This window comes from Lonchura striata, chromosome 12 (genome assembly GCF_050655825.1).
Source record: "Lonchura striata isolate lonStrDom1 chromosome 12, ASM5065582v1, whole genome shotgun sequence".
Lineage (NCBI taxonomy): Eukaryota > Metazoa > Chordata > Aves > Passeriformes > Estrildidae > Lonchura > Lonchura striata.
In genome coordinates this window covers 20965120-20985943 of record NC_140714.1, presented here as the reverse complement: position 1 = coordinate 20985943, position 20824 = coordinate 20965120, and the positions used below count along the sequence as shown (strand labels likewise).

The following is a 20824-nucleotide window of genomic DNA, read 5'->3' as shown; positions in this document are numbered from 1 at the left end:
TCCATGGTGTTCTGAGGTCTCCTTCTGCCTTTGGGAACTGGGCACTGCAAGGGGGTCAGGTACGGCAGTGGGAGCCAGATGTGAATGGCCATGGCCAAAGCTGCACAGGGGCCTGGAGAGCCCTGGACTGGCTCCTGGTCACTCTCCACCCTCTTTGCAGGTCCTGTGCAACATCCCTGGAGGGGTTCCTGGATCTGCCCAGGGCCCATGGTGGTTCTCTGACTCGCACAGAGGAAACCCTCACTAATTTCCTGAGGAAATGTGCAGCAGGCAGTGCCACAACTATTCCTTCTTGCCTATCTCTGCTCAGTCAGCTCAGACAGGCCAAAGAACAGTCAGAACCTCTCACACAGGTCAGGCCCTTGGAGACGAGCTTCTGCCACACAGCCTCACAAAGGGCTGAGGCCAGCAAAGCAATTACCTCCTGTGCCTGTGCCCATGCCTGGAATTCTCTCCCTTCCTTCAGGAAATGCTGCCCTCCATAGAGCATCTCTGTCCATCCCTTGAGAAAGGAAGAGGCACAACTGGATCAGATGGAACCATTACACATCAGGGAGGTGGAAACATCAGGAGGCAATACTTGTCAAAGACATGGATAAGGATCAGGATAAGGCCCAGGCTCTTGGGGCTGTGACAAGCCTGTCTCTTTTCCAAACCGCCACCCCTCCTAATCTTCCTGGGGACTGGGAAATTGCAGGGGACATCAGGATGTGCATGGCGCCTGGTGCAGCTGGGGCTCCCTGTCAGCTGGTGCCAAATGCCTTCCTGCAGAGGCTGGGGAGAAGCTGCAGCCAGGCCAGGCTGGGAAACAGCCCTGCAGCTGTGAGAGCAGCAGCGGGGCAGCGAGGCTGCCATGGATCCCTTCCCGCTGTTCTGGGCACGGCCTGTCCAGATGTGCAGGGAAAGGCCCCGGCTGCTGAGTCCCAGGGGAAGGCTGAGGGACATAGACCCACCTTGCCCCTTCCACAGCTCCTTCACAACGACCTTCAGGACATTGTTTAACTCACGCAATTCCTTCTCTCCTGTGTGTTTGTTGTTTCCTGTTGAAGAACATTAACAGAAAGTAGTTCAGTTTCACAGGAATGGATCCATAAAAACAAGGGATCAGCATGCGGGATCAGCAGGGACACACTACTCACGCCTGCGATGGATGATGGGCTTGCGAGCAACATCCACCAAAGGACCTGGGAAAGTTCTCCGTGCAGCCACACCTGTAACTCAAGAGCCACAGAAGCTTCTACCATCTCTGCAGATCTGCACGGGCAGCACTGAGCCACAGGAGCGGTGAGGGGATGGCCCAGGGCGAGGGCACACACGTGCATGGTTCTGTCCTGGCACCTGCAGCGATGCCCCCCTGGCCGAGCTTTGGGCTCTGAGCTGGCAGCTCTCGCAGGGGGAAAGGCCTTGACCTACCCTCAGCATCTCCCAGAGGCTCAATCCTGAACGTGGGTTGGGAAGCCAGATCACTTTTACCAACAGGGTTATCTTCAAAGAAAGGCAGGACAGAACAGCTCCTGTGGCAGTGCTGAAGATTCTCCTTCAGGCCACAGTGGCAGTGAGTGCCCCTGGGTGATTGGTGCCTTCCAAGGCACTCCCTCAGCTCTGCCTTCCACCCTGGAGCAGGGGCAGGGGGACCACGAGCCTGCGGTGGCCCCACACTGGGATGGAAGGAGCCCCTTGCGGGGCAGTCGGGGCAGAAAGGACTCCCTGGAGCTGCCAGCAGCTCTAAACCCAGCCCCAGCCAGGGCCAGGGCTTGGCAGCAGCATCAGGAGCAGCTCAGGCTCCCTGTGGCTGGCAAAGGAGCTGTGAAAGGCTCAGCCCCGGGACACAGCCCTGGGCCCGGCCCCTTCCCTCTCTGCTCTTCTCTGGGGTTGCACAGAGCACAGGGAAGGAGACACTGGCATTGCACATGGGTTGAGGATGGACAGCCAAATGCTCCTTCCTCCCAATGACAGCGATCATATGGGATCACTGTTGGGCACTGGAGTAGAGATTTGGAGGCCAAAATTTCCAGAACACACTGAATTTTAGAGTATTTTAAGGTAAATGATACATGAATAATTCTGTTGACCATGATTACTCGTGGACCATTATTTCACTGTCAGGAAAGGGTTTCTGATAACCTACATTCACCAGGCTTCAAGATCCTTAAACCGCAGTTTCCCAGCGTTTCCAAACACTGCAAGTCATGGTCCCAATCTAGAAAGGAGCACAGATGGGAAATGTTCCATGGTGTGCTGGGATCCCCCCTTCTATGGGGAAGTGAGCACTGCACGGGGCTCAGGTAAAGCTGTGTGCCCGCACTGCCAAGCAGCAGAGAGGGCAGCTCAAGGCTCAGCAGGGTTTAGGCCCAGAGGCACAGCAATTTCCTCCTGTGACTGTGCCTGGCAGCGCCTCCCTTCCTGCAGCAGAGGCTGCCAATGAGCCACTGCTTCCTCTGGGAAACTCAGCCTTCAGCACAGCCTCTCCTTCCACTTCTGGAGAAAGGAAAAGGGACAGCTGGATCAGGTGGGGCTTTTCCCCAGTGGGAAGGTGGCATCTTCAGGAGGCAAGGCTTTTCAAAGTCATGGATAGGCTTCAGGAAATCAGATGGGATTTGAGGTGTCTTCTTAGGGCCTTCCCTCTTCCAAACAGCTGCCCCTCCAGATGTGTTCAGTGACTGGGAAATTGCAGGGGACATCAGGGTGTGCATGGCCTGTACTGCAGTTAGGGCTCCATGCCAGCTGGTGCCAAATGCCTTGCTGCAGAGGCTGGGGAGAAGCTGCAGCCAGGCCAGGCTGGGAAACAGCCCTGCAGGCCGTGAGGGCAGCAGCGGGGCAGCGAGGCTGCCATGGATCCCTTCCCACTGTGCCGGGCACGGCCTGTCCAGATGTGCAGGGAAAGGCCCCGGCTGCTGAGTCCCAGGGGAAGGCTGAGGGAAATGCACCCACCTTGTCCAGCCTGTTCCATTTCCTTCAGCATTTGGCTCATGTGTTTGGATGGCTCATGGGGTTTCTTGTGTTCTGTAGCTTTGTTCTTTCTCATCGGGGGCCCTTAGAGCAACATAGTTCCACTTCTCAGAAATGAATCCACAAAACCAGGGCTCAGCCTGTGGGGTCAGCAGAAACACACGACTCACCCCTGCGATGGGAGCTGGGCTTGTTTGCAGCTACCAGCAAAGGAGCCTGAAAAGTCCTCCCTGCAGCCACACCTGTAACTCAAGAGCCACAGAAGCATCTGTCATCTCTGCCCCCCTAGCTGAGCTTTGTACTCTGAGCTGGCAGCTCTCCCAGAGGGACAGGACTTGACCTACTCTCAGCATCTCTCAGAGGCTTATTCATGGACATGGTTTTAGAAACTGGATCGCCGTCATCAACAAGTTGAGCTGCAAAGAAAGGCAGGACAGAACAGCTCCTGTGACACTGTAGGAGATCCTCAGGCTGCATCCAAGGCTCAGCCCTGTGGGACTGCCCTGGGCCTGGCCCTTTCCCTCTCTGCTCTTCTCCAGGGCTGCACAGAGCACATGGAAAGACACTCTGGCATTGCACATGGGTGAAAGATGGACAGCTAAATGCTCCTTCCTCCCACTGACAGTGATCCTATGGGATCATCCAGGGCTCTAGAAGGGAGCTGGACATGGTTTCCAGATTCTTTTTACCATGAAATTATGTTAAAGGAAATAGCTGCTGAGTGAGCTCTTGCCACATTGATTATTCTCTCAGGAAAGGCACAGGGAGAACTTGCCTCTAGCATTCTCCAACATTTTCAAGTCGTCATCCAGAAGGGCATCCAGATAAAGCAGTTTACGATCCCAGTCTAGAAGGGAGCACAGATCAGACCCATTTCCATGGTGTGCTGGGATCCCTTTCTGCCTCAGGGAACTGGGCAATGCAAGGGGCTCAGGCAAGTCTGTGGGAGTCAAGTGGGAATGGACAAGGTCAAAGCTGCAGAGGGGCCGGAGGAGCTCTGGGCTGGCTCCTGGTCACTCTCCACACTCTTTCCCTGCCCTGTGTGACATCCTGGGAGAGGAAAAGGGGGCTTCCCAGGGCCCATGGGGGCTCTCTCCCTCCCACAGAGGAAAGCCTCCCTAAAGCCCACGGGAAATCCATCCCCAGCGCTTCCTGGCAAGCAGGGAGCGCTGTCCCAACAAAGCTCCTGCTGGCTCACCTGCTCCCCGCGCTTGCAGCGGAGCAGCCCTGGCATCCCTGGCAGGCAGGGCCACGGCCAGGAGCAGCAGGAGGAGGAGGCGCAGAGCAAGGGCCATGGTGCCTTGCCCTGTGCCAGTCCCACCGCTCTCGCTGCCACCACTGTCCTGACACCACTGTCCCAATCTCAGCACCACTGCTGCCACCGCCGCTGCTGCTGCAGCAGGTGTGATCAAGGACTGCCTGCCTGGGCCCTGTGGTGCTCTGGAACCACGGGGCTCTGGGACCTCTGTGACCTCAGAGCCTGCTGTGACCTTAGCCTGCTGTGACCCTGGAGCCTGCTGTGACCTCATGGCCTTAGGTGTAACCCCAGAGTGTACCCCCTTCTGTACAAATGGACTGCCCTGACTGTAAATGATTTTGCTTCATCCAAGGGCCATTTCTCTGAAAAACCTTTGTTTTGTCTGCTGACATTGCTGCTCAGGTTGAGTGCCGGGAGCTGCTCAGAATTCCTAGAATTCATACAGAATTCACAGAATGACCGGTTGGATGAGACCTTCAAGATCATTGAGTCCAACCCATGTCCCAATATCTGAACTAAAGGATGGCACCAAGTGCCACATCCAGTCTTTTTTTAAACACATCCAGGGACAGTGTCTCCATCACCTCCCTGGGCAAGCCATGCCAGTACATTATCACTCTTTCTGTGCAAAACCTTTTCCTAACATCCAACCAATATTTCCCTTGGTGCTGCTTGAGTCTCTGTCCTCTGGTTCTGTCAATGCTGCCTGGAGAAAGAGACCAACCCCACCTGACCACAGCCACCTTTCAGGAAGTTGTAGAGTGATAAGCTCACCCCTGAGTCTCCTTTTCTCCAGGCTAAACACCCCCAGGTCCCTCAGTCGTTCCTCACAGAGTTTGTGTTCCCAGCCCCTCTCCAACCTCCTTGCCTCCTCTGGATGTGCTCGAGCATCTCAACATCCTTCCCAAACGGAGGGCCCAGAACTGGACACAGCACACGAGGTGTGGCCTCCCCAGTGCTGAGTGCAGGGGGAGAATGACCTCCCTGCTCCTGCTGGCCACACCATTCCTGACAGGGGCCAGGAGCCATTGGCCTTCTTGGCCACCAGGGCACACTGCTGGCTCGTTTTCAGCCAGCTGCTGACCAATGCCCCCAGGTCCCTTTCTGCCTGTGCACTGTCCAGTCATACCGTCCCCAGCCTATAACGCTGCAGGGCGTTATTGTTGCCAAAATGCAGGAGTTGGCACTCGGACTCACTAAACTTCATCCTATTGGACTCTGCCCATCCATCCAACTGTTCCAGGTCTCCCTGCAGAGCCCTCCTACCTTCCAACAGATCGACACACACTCCCAGCTTAGCGCCATCTGCAGATTTACTAATGAAAGGCTCAATCCCCTCATCCATGTGGTCTATAAAAATATGGAACAGAGCTGGCCCAGCACAGAGTCCCGAGGGACACCACTGGTGACTGTCCCCAGCTGGATGCAGCACTGCTCACCACCACTCTCTGGGCCAGCTATGCAGCCAGTTCTGAGCCCAGCACAGAGTGCTCCTGTCCAAGCTGTGGGCTGCAGCTTTTCCAGAAGTGTGCTGTGGGAGACAGTGCCAAAGGCCTTGCTGGAATCCAAACAGACACACCCACAGCCTTTCCTGCATCCACCAGGAGAGTCACCTAGTCATAAAAGAAGATCAGGTTGGTCAGACACAACCTACCCCCAGGATCCTCCTTCCCACCCTTTTTGTGAATGGGTTCACATTGGCCAGCTTCCACTCATCTGGGACCTCACCAGTGAGCCAGGGCTGCTGGCAAATGATGGAGAGCATCTCTGCAAGCTCATCTGCCAGCTCGCTCATCACCCTGGGGTGGATTCCATCTGTTCCCATGGATTTATTGAAGCGATACGCGGAATAAATAAATAGACTCCACAACTCGATGTAGTTATGAAGTGGGTATGTATGACAGCGCCCGGCACAAGTGAGATAGCTCTCCAAAATCTTGTGCCCCAAGCTGGAGTTTGTCCCACAATTTTATTCACAAAGGTGTTCCATATGCAATGCATTACACAACTTTTCTATGCATATTCAACCCCTAGCCCCGCCTGTCTTCGCCTCTCATGCTAAATAGGTCCACGCCCTTCTGGGCATGCGTGGTTTTTTGTGGTGATCTTTAGGGGATCTCTTGTGGTCTTTTGAGGCTGATACCATAGTCTTCCTCTGCATTGAACTTTTGAACTCTTCTCCTCTGCGCATGCGCTTTTAGTCTTCTGCTATCTTATCTGGATAAGTCCATCATCCTTGACAGAGGGGCCTTCTTATCTGAGTTCTTTGCATTCCTGGTCTTCTCTGGTATTTGTCTTTTTGCAAGAAGCTTTAATTTTTTTTTTTTTCTTCTCTCTTTCCTATGTCTTTTGCGCCATGGCAGAGGTTTCTTAAAATTCAACACATGATTCTACAAACATGATACATTCATTTTTTTGATACATTCTTTTTTGATACATTCATTTTTGATACATTCATTTTGTTAGCTCAAGTGATCTCTGGAAAATCTCTTATTTCAGTCCCCCCTTTTCTTAAAAGATAGTAAATTCTTTTACTACAGGGGTCCTGGTCTACATTTTATCCCACTATTATGACAGTTTTCTTTTAGCAGGATTCCATGAATTCTAGAGAGTGAAGTCAGAATGGCCACACGTTGTAACATATTCCAATTCCACAAGAGTGTTAAAATAGACATTATTAGACTTATAGTAACTAATATTAATAAAACAATAATGGGGTGACACAGAGTGTTCATGATCCCCATTGCAGTCGGTGACCATCCGAATAGTGCATCCCACCAGTTATGACTTCCGTCTTGTTTTATTCTTTGCAGGACTCTGTTTATTTTAGTTACGTCATGATGGACTGTAACCAGAGTTCTCTGCCCATTCTTGTGAATCTCTTCTATAATTTTGATTAGATCTTGATGTTTCATTAATTGTTTTACCAGGGTTAAATTCATTCTAATAGGTGTGGGTGGTAATTCATTGTAGGTTGTGTAGTTTGATTTTATGAACTGGTGGGATACGACTGGTGCTGAGTATATAAAGTCACACCCAGTAATCTTGATGAAGTTGCAAATGCAGAAATTGGAATTATTTTTACTAGATAAGGGGACTTTGTTTTTATTAATTTCTATAACATTACACACAGTTCTCAAACACACACAGCCATTGCCTATATATACTAGTATAGTTTATTGGTTGGTGTCTGGGTGGATTTCAAAGTGGCAAATGCCCTGATCAAGGCATATGTCTTGAGCACTAATCAGATTACTCTCACAGATTAATCCCTGTTGTTCTCGAGCAATGCAAGGCTCTAGGTTAATGGTTTGCCATTTCCCTTGGTTTTTCCAGGCCCATGCCCTGTGTTCTGAGGGGTATAGTACTGACTTTTCATGACCCAACCCTAGAGCAACAATGGGGTGAATAGTGTGAACCTTTGGCATTACGAGTAGTGAGCACAAAGGCAGTAACAGTGTTAGTGGTAGGATCATATGTAAAATTTACCATGGTCCACCAAGACCATGAGGTCTCTCTCAAAGTCTGTAGCACTGTCCCAGACAACTTTTCGTATTTCAGCTGGAAACACCCCTTCACTCCCTTTCCTTATGATTAAAGCAGCTGTTGACTGTATCCATAATTGCGCTTGTATACAGCTAAGGGCTAAAGATATGTTCTCTTGAGCTCCTTCTAATGCATCTACCAGTAAGCTATGGTCCTGATCTTCAAAGTCTCTCCATTTTGGCAGCACTCTTGAGACTTGCCACTGACTATTTCCTAGTGCTAATAGAGATGACTGTAAAGGCTGTTTTAATTTTGTCAGATCGCTAGTTGCTATAGCTAATTTATTCATTAATATTTCTGAGTCAATCCCATTCAAAACTTTTAACCCGGTCCCTAATATCCCAGTTAAATCCCTTCGCATTCTATCTCGGAGGTGTACTTGTTTTTGTAGCCACTTTGTCCATCCTTCGAAGGATGACCTTAGGAAAGGGGAGCAGGCTGGCTGAACTGTCGAGATATTAGCTTGCATTAACAGTTCAACACGTTTAAGGGACCATTCTGGGTTAAATAACAGTTTCTGTTGACCCGTATTCCTTATAACATATGGCCCGATTTCATAAACTCTGGGTTCAAGATTGAATGGTATATTTTGGGTTTGCGCTTGAGTGCTGGAGTGGGTTGTAGTAGGTTTGGCTATAGCACTTATTGTAAATTTGAAAGACAGCCCAATAGTGTCACGGGCCCAGAGGCAAACCACATCAACAGTTTGTCTTAATTTGAATTTGTACCAACAGTCTAATTCACTTGGATGATTGCAGATCTTCTGGCGCTTATTCACACTGATTTGGGTTACTTTATTGTGGGTAGTCCCATTAATCATCCGACACCCTATTTCAATTACCTCTTCTACGGTCCCTTGAAGTGACCACAACTTCTGTTTTTGCCACTCTTGTTATGTATATATTTGGTTACTGTGCATGACCAGAGTTGTTAGATTTAAACCTTTTAAATCGGAAGACTTCCCCATGGATCCCATGTATTGAGTAAAGGCTTGGGACCAAAGCCATTTAGCGTTGTTCTGACTAGGTTTACCTTCTAATTGTTGGAATACAGCTATGATTGTAAACAACATTTCAGCAAGAGTCCCCGTCCACCATGATACATTCATTTTGTCCGAGTAAATTTTAGTTTCAGTTCACCATCACCCGGTGTTATCTTCCAAGTGTCTTCTGGAGCTTTCTTAACCCGGCTGTGGTGAATCCACGTGTTTTGTTCTTTAATCTTGATTGCAGTGAAGGTAGTAAGGAGTACTTGGTATGGTCCCTCCCATTGTGGTTCCAGGGCTTTCTCTGTAAGAGACTTAACATATACATAGTCTCCAGGTTGTACGTCATGTACCGGTGCATCCAGCCCTGCACCCCGAGTTCCAGCCACATATTTCTCGATTGCTCTAAGTTATTTATTTAGAGCGATCATATAGGAGGTTAGTGATACGTCCTGGGCAGACGTTCCCTTCTGCACCCCATATGATCTCCCATAAAGTAATTCAAAAGGACTCAGTTTTTCTTTGGTCCTGGGTTTAGTTCGAATCCGCAGTAGTCTAATGGGAGGGATTGAGGCCACGGCAAATTAGCCTCCTGTCCTAGTCGTACAATTTGCTGTTTGATCAAATGATTCATTTTCTCTACTTGACCACTGGATTGTGGGTTATATGGGGTGTGAAGTTCCCAATCTATGCCCAAGTATTGGCTCACCTCCTGTACTAATTTTGCAATAAAATGTGATCCTCTATCTGAGGAGATTGTAGCCGGGACCCCAAATCGTGGTATGATTTCTTGTACCAATACCTTAGTTACCTCCCGAGCTTTAGAAGTCCTAGTGGGGAATGCTTCTGGCCATCCTGAAAAGGTATCTGTTAAGACCAATAGAAACTTATACCCCCCTTTTCTTGGCAATTCCGTGAAATCAATCTGCCACTGTTGCCCCGGCCCCTGGCCCTTCCCAATCTGGCCAAGTTTTGGTTTGGGAATATTCTTGGGGTTTGTCTGGAGGCAAAGGTCACATTGTCGAGTCACTTGAGTGATGGTGGCTCGTAAATATCTAGCTATGATTCTTTCATTCAAATATTTATACAGAGCATCAATTCCCCAATGTGTTTTCTGGTGCTCTTCCCTTACTAGGGACCATAATAAATAGGAGGGTATGACTAACTTTCCTTCTATGGTGGCCCATCCCTTTTTGTTCTTGAATCAATTTTGTGTCCAATTTATTGTATTTTGGCTTACCTTCAAGGGAAATTTGCCCATCTGGAATCAGGGCTGCCTCATTTATTATTTCAATTTTTGCTGCTTCTTTTGCTTTCCTATCCGCCAGCTCGTTTCCTTCTTCTAATTCTGAGTTTATCCTCTGATGTGCTTTAATGTGCATGATCACTACTTTCTCTGGCAACTGAACTGCTTCCAGAAGTTGCAGTATTTCAGATGCATGTTTAATGTTTTTCCCTTGAGAGTTCAGCAGTCCTCTCTCTCTCCAGATGGCTCCATGAGCGTGCACTACTCCAAATGCATACTTTGAGTCCGTATATATATATATCTCTTTCCCTTTTGCCAATTCTAAGGCCCGAGTTAGAGCGACTATCTCGGCCTTTTGTGCAGAGGTATTCGTTGGCAGGGGTCCAGATTCTATTACCTCTTTGCAGGTAGTTACTGCATACCCGGCGTGCCGTTTTCCACTGATGACGTAACTGCTTCCATCAGTAAACCAGACTTCTGCATTCTCAAGAGGGGTGTCCTTCAGGTCAGGGCGGCTGGAATAGGTGGCCTCGATGGTCTCTAGGCAGTCGTGTTCCACCGGTTCGCCTTGGTTTCCACTGAGGAAGGAGGCTGGATTGACAATGTTAGTCACCACTATCTCTACATCATCTTGCTCTACCATAATAGCTTGGTATTTCAGGAATCGCTGTGGGGAAAGCCAATGTCCGCCTTTCACCTCCAGTACTGCAGACACCGTGTGGGATACTAGCACAGTCATTTTCTGGCCCAGGGTGAATTTACATGCTTCTTGGATGTTCACTATGACTGCTGCCACAGCCCTGAGGCACCCAGGCCACCCTTTGGCGGCTGTGTCTAATTGCTTAGAGAAATAAGCAACTGCTCTCCGGTATGGGCTGAGGTCCTGTGCTAATATTCCCAAGGCAATTCCTTGCTTCTCATGGGAGAACAAAAGGAAAGGCTTACTCACGTCTGGCAATCCCAGAGCTGGAGCTGACATGAGGGCTTTTTTCAGTTGGTTGAAAGCCTGCGTAGCTTCCTTTGTCCATTGGATGTCCCTGCTTTCGGTTGCAATTAGTTCATAGAAGGGCTTCACAAACAGTCCATAATTATAGATTCATAATCTGCACCACCCCATAAACCCCAGGAAAGTTCGTAATTCCTTTACAGTTTGAGGTTTTGGGGTTTGACATATTGCTTTCTTCTGACTTTGGCCCAGGCTACGTTGTCCAGCACTGACTTTGTAGCCCAGATAAATTACTTTCTGTTTGACTACTTGGGCCTTTTTCTTTGATACCCGGTACCCTTGGAGCCCCAGAAAGTTCAAGAGGCTTACTGTCCAGGCCACGCATGCTTCCTTCGTTCGTGTGGCTATCAGGATGTCATCTACATACTGTAGCAGCTTCCCTTCCTCAGGAGGGGCTTTCCAGGTCTCTAATTCCTTTGCAAGTTGCTCTCCAAACAGAGTGGGTGAGTTTTTGTATCCTTGTGTGTTGGAGGGATGCCGCGGGAGACAAGACTCATGATATCATGATCATCAAGTCTCAGTTTATTGTGACAGATTACACAGTTTATATATGTTCGTTAATTAGCTCATACATATTGCAAAAGCCAAGCTCATGATTGGTTGCTATGTGACTTGTACTATTATCTTAAAACTATCTTTGTGAAAGATACATGCCTGTCCAGCTGGCCTTGCAGTTAGAACAGCTTAGTCCTCGTTTGTTCTTCTCTATCTACTTCTACATACCAAGCAGTTTCAATATCCTGCTTTCTGCACACCATCTACTCTTCAGGGCCATGCGAACTTTGCAGCAGTCACGTAGCCCTCCCTATTTGGATTAATTTTACAGTATCATGTTCCTTGTTGTTCAACCATTCCTCTGTCAGGCTCTCTTCCCTTGTGGAAGTCTTGTCCACGTAAGTTGGGTCTTTCGCCCACTTTTGGGACTTTCCCATTCAAATGCAAAAATTTTCTGACTGGCTTCATGGATAGGAAGGCAAAAGAAGGCATCTTTTAAATCTAAAACGGTAAACCAAGTTAATTCGGGTGTTAAGCAAGTTAATAATGTGTAGGGATTGGCCACCACAGGATACAGATCTTCAGTTACCTTGTTCACAGCTCGCAGATCTTGTACTAACCGGTATGACCCATCAGGTTTGCGGACCAGTAGGATAGGGGTATTAAAATCAGACTGACATCCCTTTAATAATCTTAGACGCAAAAAGTTCTCAATTACTGGGCTAATCCCTTCCCTATCCTCCCTCCTCAAGGGATACTGTTTAACTCTGACCAGTTGCTTTCCTTCTTTTAGCTGGATCTGTATAGGGGAAGCATTTTTTGCTCTCCCTGGTACATCAGAGGCCCACACCCCAGGGAATACCTGATCCATTACCTCTTTATCAATTTCTGTTTCTCTTGTGACTTCATTAGTGGTTAATATTAAACTTAATATTTCTACATATTTTTGATTGTTTACCTCCAGGGTAATTTCCCCATTTTTAAATGTAATGGTTGCTTGTAATTGTGCTAGCAAATCTCTGCCCAAAAGTGACTCAGGGGAGTTGGGCATATATAAGAATTTGTGGATTCCCCACTGCTTTTCCAGTTTGTATTTGAGTGGCTTGAAGAAAAATGCCTTTTCAGTTTGGCCAGTCGCACCCGTAACTAATAGCATAATTATCTTCTATGGGCATTAGAGCTGTATTTAGTACTGAGTATGTTGCCCCAGTGTCAATTAGGAATTTTACTTCCTTCTCCATTTCCCCCAGCTTCAGATTTACAACCAGAGGGTCTGCTGGGGTAGTCTCCTCCGGTCCTTCCTATTTTTCTTGCACATGGGCCACTACTCCCCCCGTTTGATTCCCCTGTCCATTTTGTTTCCATTCTGGACAGTCCCTCTTCCAATGGCCCTGTTTCCGACAGTTTGCACATTGATTTCTACCCAACTGGGGGGGGCCTTGCCTGGATGGCCCCTGCCTGCTGCCATATTTTCCTCTTTGTTCTTCCTGTACTATTGCTACTAAATTTTTCATCCCTCGTTTATATCCTTCTTCCCTGTTGCTAAAGACCCTCCAAGCTTCTCCCAGTAGAGTTTCTAAATTCCGGGCGTTTTCTACTCGAATCTTTTGGAGTTTGCGCCTAATATCCCCTGTGGACTGCCCCAAAAATAGATTAACTAGTTGTTGTATCCCCACCTCAGATGCAGGGTCTAGTGGTGTATAGCGCCGCATTGCATTTCTCAAACGGTCTAGGAACTCTGTGGGGGATTTCGAGGGTCCCTGTTTAATAGCATATTGAGCTGACCAATTTATGGTTTTAGGCATTGCTCTTTCCACTCCCAATACCACCCAGTCTTGATATTTCTTTAGCCTTTGTCTCTCTTCTGGTTGGTTTGGGTTCCAGCCCGGGTCTTGAAGTGGAAAATGTTCCCTTAGATCTACTTGTTGTTGCCTAAAGTGATCTGCTACCAGATCTCCTGCCGTTTTTAGAACTAACTGCTTTTCTGTTTCAGTGAATGCATCTAATAACAATTGAATTTCACCCCAGTCTGGGTTATGTTGCTTCATAATGTATCGTAAACGTTTAGTAGTGTTGACTGGGTCATTTCGGTAATCTCCCGCAACCCTTTCCCATGCTTCCAAATCAAGGGTGGAGAATGGTACCTTAACTAGTACCTTTTCTCCCTCCAATGTTATTGTTTCTCGTAAAGGAGCTTGCAATATTTGTCCTCTGGTTCGAGATGCAACTGAGCTGCTTATGGGGGTTGGAGCGTGTGTTCTTTCTGAAGGAAGAGAAGGGGTAGATGGAACAGGTGGTGTAGGTGGTATAGGTGATGCAGGTGATGCAGGTGGGGTGTGTAGTGTAGGTGTTGCAGGTGATGCAGGTGGTGCTGATGCCTCTCCTAAGTTCTCACCCCTTCCTTCTTGCCTTCCTAAGTGAGGACTAAATAGATCGCTTGGATCTTGTTCTTGTTCTTCTAGTGCTGTGCGATAAACTTTATCTATCCTGGTACACCTTTGTCCTATACTACAGGCTGAGCAGCACCGTTTAAGTTTCCCCATTTTGCCTCTGTTTTCTTTTTCAAGAGCTAGAACAAGGGGATCAGAGGGGGCTTTGATGCCACAGTCCCTTTGCCAATCCGGCTTATTTCGGAGGGAGAAAAACATATCACAATAAGAAACTTCCTCCCATTTCCCTTCCCTTCGTAAAAATAGCATTAGCTGTAACAAGGTATTATACTGTAATGTACCTGTAGGAGGCCATCTGGCCCCCTCCTCTAGGCAATAGAGTGGCCACCAATGGGAGCCATATTTGATTAAACTCTTTATATTTTCCACACCCCCTTTGCCTGCTATTTCTTTCCAGTGAGCCAAGATGCATCCTAATGGACTGGCCTTGGATACTTCTGTACTTTGTTTTGCTCCCATTATGTCTCTTTAACTTATTTTAATCACATATGTAACTTGTTGTTTGCCGCTTCCGCACAAATTATAAATTCCTACGAGTTTAATCCAGACTATTGGGAAAAAAGAAAAAAAGAGAAATTTTTTTTTAATTTATTTTTTTTTTTTTGTTGTTGGAACTCAGCAGCAGATGCTCTCGATCCTGAATGGCAGTATCACCGCATAACAAACTCTTAGGAACCAGTGATGCTTGTAAGTGGTGATTACAAGTCCTAACTTGTACTAGCTGCGCTAGTAGCTAGCCGTGTTTAAAGCGATCTTAGAAACCGCGGCTTGTGCACGCCCACTGCACTATTGGCCAGACCGGGCTTTGAGCACTTTTGTTAGCTCTGAGCTGCGCTCTCATTGACTGGAGGCAGCCCTTGCCCTGTATGCACGCTGCTTCTCAAGCAGATGTGCCCATCTGTTCTATCAGATAGTGCTGACTGAGAGCCACCTCAGCCCCGCACTTTCAAGATCGCCACGCCGCGCCGCGTCCAGCTATCTTAGCACTGCTGCGCTTCACCCTCTTAAACTCACACAGACACCTACACATATGCAAGCACACACATCCGGATGTAACAAACACACCACACTGAAACTGGGATTTCTCCCTTTCCCCAAACTGCTCTATCGACCACGGGGAAACCTTCCCCCCTCCTCCAACTGCGCAATCAGTTTTTGGGGGGTGCTACCTCTCTCCCTCCCCGAGCTGCACAATCAGCCTCGGGGGGGGAACCTCTCCTCCACCGATCTGCTTGCAAGCCCCATTGGCAAACCTGTGTGCAAAAACGTCTTAATGCGACTTATCAGTGCCTTTCCTTAACAAAAGAAAAGAATACATACCGCTTTTGGTCTGCTTATCGACGGGCCATAGTCTGCTCTCCGTAGTGTACAGCCGAGGCACAGAGTCCCTCCGGGGAAGTGCCCCACGGCGCCTGAGGGTGTCTGCCCTCAACTGGACCCACAGATGAGCAGAGAAGTCCTGCCACGGTTGCCAAATGAAGCGATATGCGGGATAAATAAATTGACTCCACAACTTAATGTAGTTATGAAGTGGGTATGTATGCCAGCGCCCGGCACAAGTGAGATAGCTCTCCAAAATCTTGTGCCCCAAGCTGGAGTTTGTCCCACAATTTTATTCACAAAGGTGTTCCATATGCAATACATTATACAACTTTTCTATGCATATTCAACCCCTGGCCCTGCCTGTCTTCGCCTCTCATGCTAAATAGGTCTACGCCCTTCTGGGCATGCGTGGTTTTCTCTGGTGGTCTTTACAGGGGTCGCTGGTGTTCTTCTGAAGCTGATACCATAGTCTTCTTCTGCATTGAACTTTTGAACTCTTCTCCTCTGCACATGCGCTTTTGGCTTTCTGCTCTGTTATCTGGGTAAGTTTATCATCCTCGACAGGGGAGTCTCCTTTTCTGAATTCTTTGCATTCCTGGTCTTCTTTGGTATTTGTCTTTTTACAAGAAGCTTTAAAGAATTTTTTTCTTTATGTCTTTTGCGCTATGGCAGAGGTTTCTTAAAATTCAACACATGATTCTACAAACATGATACATTCATTTTGATACATTCATTTTGATACATTCATTTTGTCAGCTCAGTTGATCTTTGGAAAATCTCTTATATCATCAGGAGTAACATGACCATCCCACCTTAGGAATGGGTTTTGTGAGAAACAACTGCTCACTTTAAAAATTTTAAAATATTTATTAAACATTTACAAAAACATAAGAGAAGGACTACTAAGGAAGAACAGGCCTGGGAAGGCCCCCTACCCCATGGCTGCCTGCCAGGTGGCTGCCCCTTCTTCAAGATTGATGCTTCACCTTTTACATTCCTGGAGGGTGCATCGGCCACCCCTGGCCCCTCCCAAAGTCTGTCAGTCAACCCTTCTTTGCCCTTTATTGGTGGAATTTATTTCTTGCAGCTGCATTTGAAGGTCAGGTGTTGTCACGCTGTGTCCCCCCAGCAGCTAGCTTTTCCATTCCTAACTCTCCCATGCAAGGGGTATATGTCGACACCTATTTTGGTGGATCCCCACCGCAGGGAATGACGTGCATTGACTCCGCGTTTGCAGAAGGCTGAACAAAAGCTTTATTAAGCTTTCCTATATTACTCTATACTAAAAACTATACTACTGCTATACTGAAGAAAAAACCGTGACCCATATAGAAAGTCCAACACAGAGTGGCTCCAGTTGGTCAAATGAAATCAAAACGCCATCACCAGAGTCCAATTAAGAAATTCCTCTTTGGTAAACAATCTCCATAACACAGAGATGTCAGTGTGACATCCCAGAGATGTCTGTGAGATATCACAGAGTGCTACGTGACATCACAGTGTTCTCACTGTGACATCACAGAGATGTCAGTGTGACACCACAGACAGCTGTGTGACATCATAGAGATGTCAGTGTGACACCACAGACAGCTGTGTGACGTCACAGAGATGTCTGTGCGACCCCACAAGAAGAGTTGTGACCTCATGGGGTCAAAGTGACATCACAGAGATGTCTCTGTGACGTCACAGACAGCAGTGTGACATCACAGTGCTGTCATTGTGACATCACAGTGATGTCAATGTGTCATCAGAGACAGTTCTGTGACATCACAGTGATGTGAGTGTGACATTACAGAGATGTCCGTGTGACAACACAGAGAGCTGTGTGATGTCACAGAAATGTCTGTGTGACACCACAGACAGCTGTGTGAAATCACAGTGATGTCACAATGACATCACAAAAATATGTGTGACATCACAGAGAGGTCTCTGTGGCATCAAATGCAGCTGTGTGACATCACAATGATGACATTGTGACATCACAAAAATATGTGTGACATCAGACAGATGTCATTATGACATCATAGAGTGCTGAGTGACGTCACAGAGAGCTCACTGTGACATCACAGGCAGGTGTGTGACATCACAGTTATTTCATTTTGACATAACAGAAATGTCTGTGTGACATCACAGATAGCTGTGTGACATCACAGTGATGTCATTGTGACATCAACGAGAGCTGTGTGACGTCACAGAGATGTCTGTGAGACATCTCAGGGACCTGTGTGAGGTCACAGCTCTGTCATTGAGACATCAGAGAGAGCTGTGTGACATCACAGAGATGTCTGTGATGCCACAAAAAGATTTGTGACCTCATGTGGCTGAAGTTAAATCACAGAGATGTCTCTGTGACATCACAGACAGCAGTGTGACATCACAATGATGTCATTGTGACATCACAGACAGCTTGGTGACATCACAGTGATGTCTGTGTGACGTCACAGAGAGCTGTGTGATGTCCCGGAGATGTCTGTGTAACATCACTGAGATGTCTGTGTGACACCACAAAAAGATTTGTGACCTCATGGGGTCGAACTGACATCACAGAGATGTCTCTGTGAAGTCACAGACAGCAATGTGACATCCCAGTGATGTTAATGTTACATCACAGCGATGCCATTGTGACATCACAGTGATGTCATTTTGACATCACAGCAATGTCATTGTGACATCACAATGATGTCAGTGTGGCATCAGAGACAGCTCTGTGACATCACAGTGATGTGGACGTGACATTACAGAGATGTCCTTGTGACAACAAAGAGAGCTGTGTGATGTCACAGAAATGTCTGTGTGACACCACAGAATGCTGTGTGACATCACAGTGATGTCATTGTGACATCAGAAAAATATGTGAGACATCAGACAGATGTCATTGTGACATCATAGAGCGCTGAGTGACATCACAGAGAGCTCACTGTGACATCACAGACAGGTGTGTGACATCACAGTTATGTCATTGTGACATAACAGAAATGTCTGTGTGACATAACAGATAGCTGTGTGACGTCAAAGAGATGTCAGGGTGACCTCACAGATAGCTGTGTGACATCACAGTGATGCCATTGTATCTTCACTGAAAGCTCTGTGACATCACAGAGTTGTCTGTTTGACATCACAGAGATGTCTGTGTGACATCGCAAGATGCTATGTGACATCACAGCTTTCTCATTGTGACATCCCAGAGATGTCCCTGTGACATCACAGACAGCAGTGGGACATCACAGTGATGTCCTTGTGACATCACAGAGAACTGTGTGACATCACAGAGAGGTCTCTGTGGCATCACATGCAGCTGTGTGACATCACAGTTATGTCATTGTGACATCACAAAGAAGTTGTGTGACATCAGAGAGAGAGCTGTGTTACATCACGGACAGGTGTCTGACATCACAGTGATGTCATTGTGACAACACAGAAAGCTGTGGGACATCAACTATATGTCTGTGTGACATCAGAGAGAGCTGTTTGACATCACAGACAGCGGTGTGACATCAACTATATGTCAGTGTGACATAAGAGAGAGCTGTGTGACATCACAGATAGCTGTGTGACATCACAGAGATGTCTGTGTGACACCACAAAAAGCTTAGTGACCTCATGGGATCGAAGTGACATCATAGAGATGTCTGTGTGACCTCACTTTGACGTCACACAGCTCTCTGTGACGTCACACAGACATCTCTGTGAGGTCACACGGCTCTCTGTGATGTCACACAGACATCTTTGGGATGTCACAATATAACACATTCCACATGTGCCAAACAACAGATGCAGCAAATGAAAATAATTGTTTTTCTTCTTTCTCTGAGCTTTCTCACAGCCTTCACAGGATTTTCCTGGGAAAGCCTTTGTCACTCACTGTTCAAAGGATATGTGAATACCACACACGCCTTCTTTCTATCTGTCCTAGACAGCCTTCCCAGACACACTCAGCAAGGCCAGAGGGGCTGATAACAAGAGAAAACCTTGGCAAGCCCTGGGACCCTTTTTCCTCTGCTTTTCTTTTGGCTTTCTGAGAACCTCTTGCAACACTTGAGGAATGAGCAGATCCCCAGCCCTGCCTATCCTACCTGGGAGCAGCAGGAGCTGGAGGATCCAGGATGCGTATTTCCAGCACAAGAAAGTGTTTGCTTACACGGGAAGGAGATAATCCTCCCCTCAGGCTGCTCCTACTTTTGGTAATCCATAAAGAAGCTGCTCCATCCTCCAAAAACCAGGGAAAAGCTCCTGGGGTAAACTGAGGCACCATCACTGCCCACAGCTTCAGGAGCCACAGCCTCATCTCTGTGAGAAGACGTGGCTGTGGGGGACCTTTGGGGACATGCAGGAGAGGACACAGCAGCAGGGGTGGCACCAGCTCTCAGCTGGTGGCTCTCAAGGACCACAGGGACCCTCAGATGAGGCTGGGGGGAGGGATGGGAGAGGCAGGGGGATTAGAGAGGCTCAGCACGGAGCCAGGCAAGCTGTGACCCCACAGGAGACATCTGCCTCCAGGACAGCCAAAGAAAGGGTCAAGGTGGGGACAAACCAGTGCAGCTGCGCTGGAGATGTGGGAAAGGCCCAAAAGGCCCTTGGATGGCTCATGGAACCCAGGAGTTCACCTGCCTGGTGGGAACAATAGGGAGTGGGGGGGAAGGGGACTATGGGGAGAACAGAGAACATCTAAACAACAAATCACAATAACATAACTCTACATCAATAAAGCTTCTCTTAATATACACACAATATTCATCCCTTAAATGCGAGAATGGCCACAGCTCCACTGCAGCTTGACTATGAGTCAGGCTACCCGTCCTACGCGTAGAACTACAGAAAAAGTGGAGAGAAAACCCAACAACTGACCATCTGATCTCATACAGCTTCCCGATGCCAAGATAGCAGCCGATCAGCACAAGTGGCACAGAGAACAGTATCACCACCGTGCCTATCATGCAGGACCGGCGCACATCCTGGGGGCAGACAATTCTTTGGAGGCGCACTGGATCCAGGGCATATATTCCTGTTCCAGTGATGATGTCTGTGGGAGCAATGGGGAGCGTGAGCCTGCGCTGTGCTGCACTGCTGAGCTGGCAGCACGGTGCATACAGCCAGGACGTTCTCTGTTTGCCCAGAGCTGGGGCCTGCAGGCACCTTGCCGCCCCTTGGCACAGGCTGTGCCCCCCAACAAAGCCCAGCAGGCCGGCAGGAGAGCCCGGGGCCAGCACAGCTGCTTGGGCCGTCGCTGCTTGGAGGGACAGGGGCCAAACCCATCCCTGAGCAGACCCTGCCAGCCCTGGCCCTCCCTGCTCTGTGACAGCTCCCCCAGCCCCACGGGGACAGACCATCATAAAGTCTACAGCCAGCAAAGAGATCGTCCCTGTAATTGTGTGCTGCTTTTCTTCCCTGCTGCTGGTCCCAGAAACATCCCTCACACTGCTGGAAATGCCCACACATGGTCTGATCAGTCGCTATGGTTTTCCCGTGTGCTCTCACAAATTTTCCAGCAAGTCGACCAATATATTCTGGGTTACCTCTGAATTGCACACTTGAGTTTCCTTCATTTTTTACCAATACCTGGAAATTC

At 48.1% G+C, this 20824-nt stretch overlaps 1 protein-coding gene and 1 pseudogene across 1 annotated transcript in view; both read right to left on the bottom strand.

Annotated features, from left to right (window-relative positions):
- Positions 1 to 5546: 5546 nt before the first annotated feature.
- Positions 5547 to 9499, bottom strand: LOC146766312 (uncharacterized; annotated as a pseudogene).
- LOC144247009 (uncharacterized) overlaps positions 9250 to 20824 on the bottom strand; it is a 24313-nt gene continuing 12738 nt past the window's right edge. The window contains 5 exon segments of the mRNA XM_085590018.1: positions 9250 to 9293; positions 9979 to 11448; positions 12075 to 12100; positions 15105 to 15188; positions 20104 to 20278. Coding sequence (XP_085446144.1) covers positions 9250 to 9293; positions 9979 to 11448; positions 12075 to 12100; positions 15105 to 15188; positions 20104 to 20278 — 1799 coding nt within the window.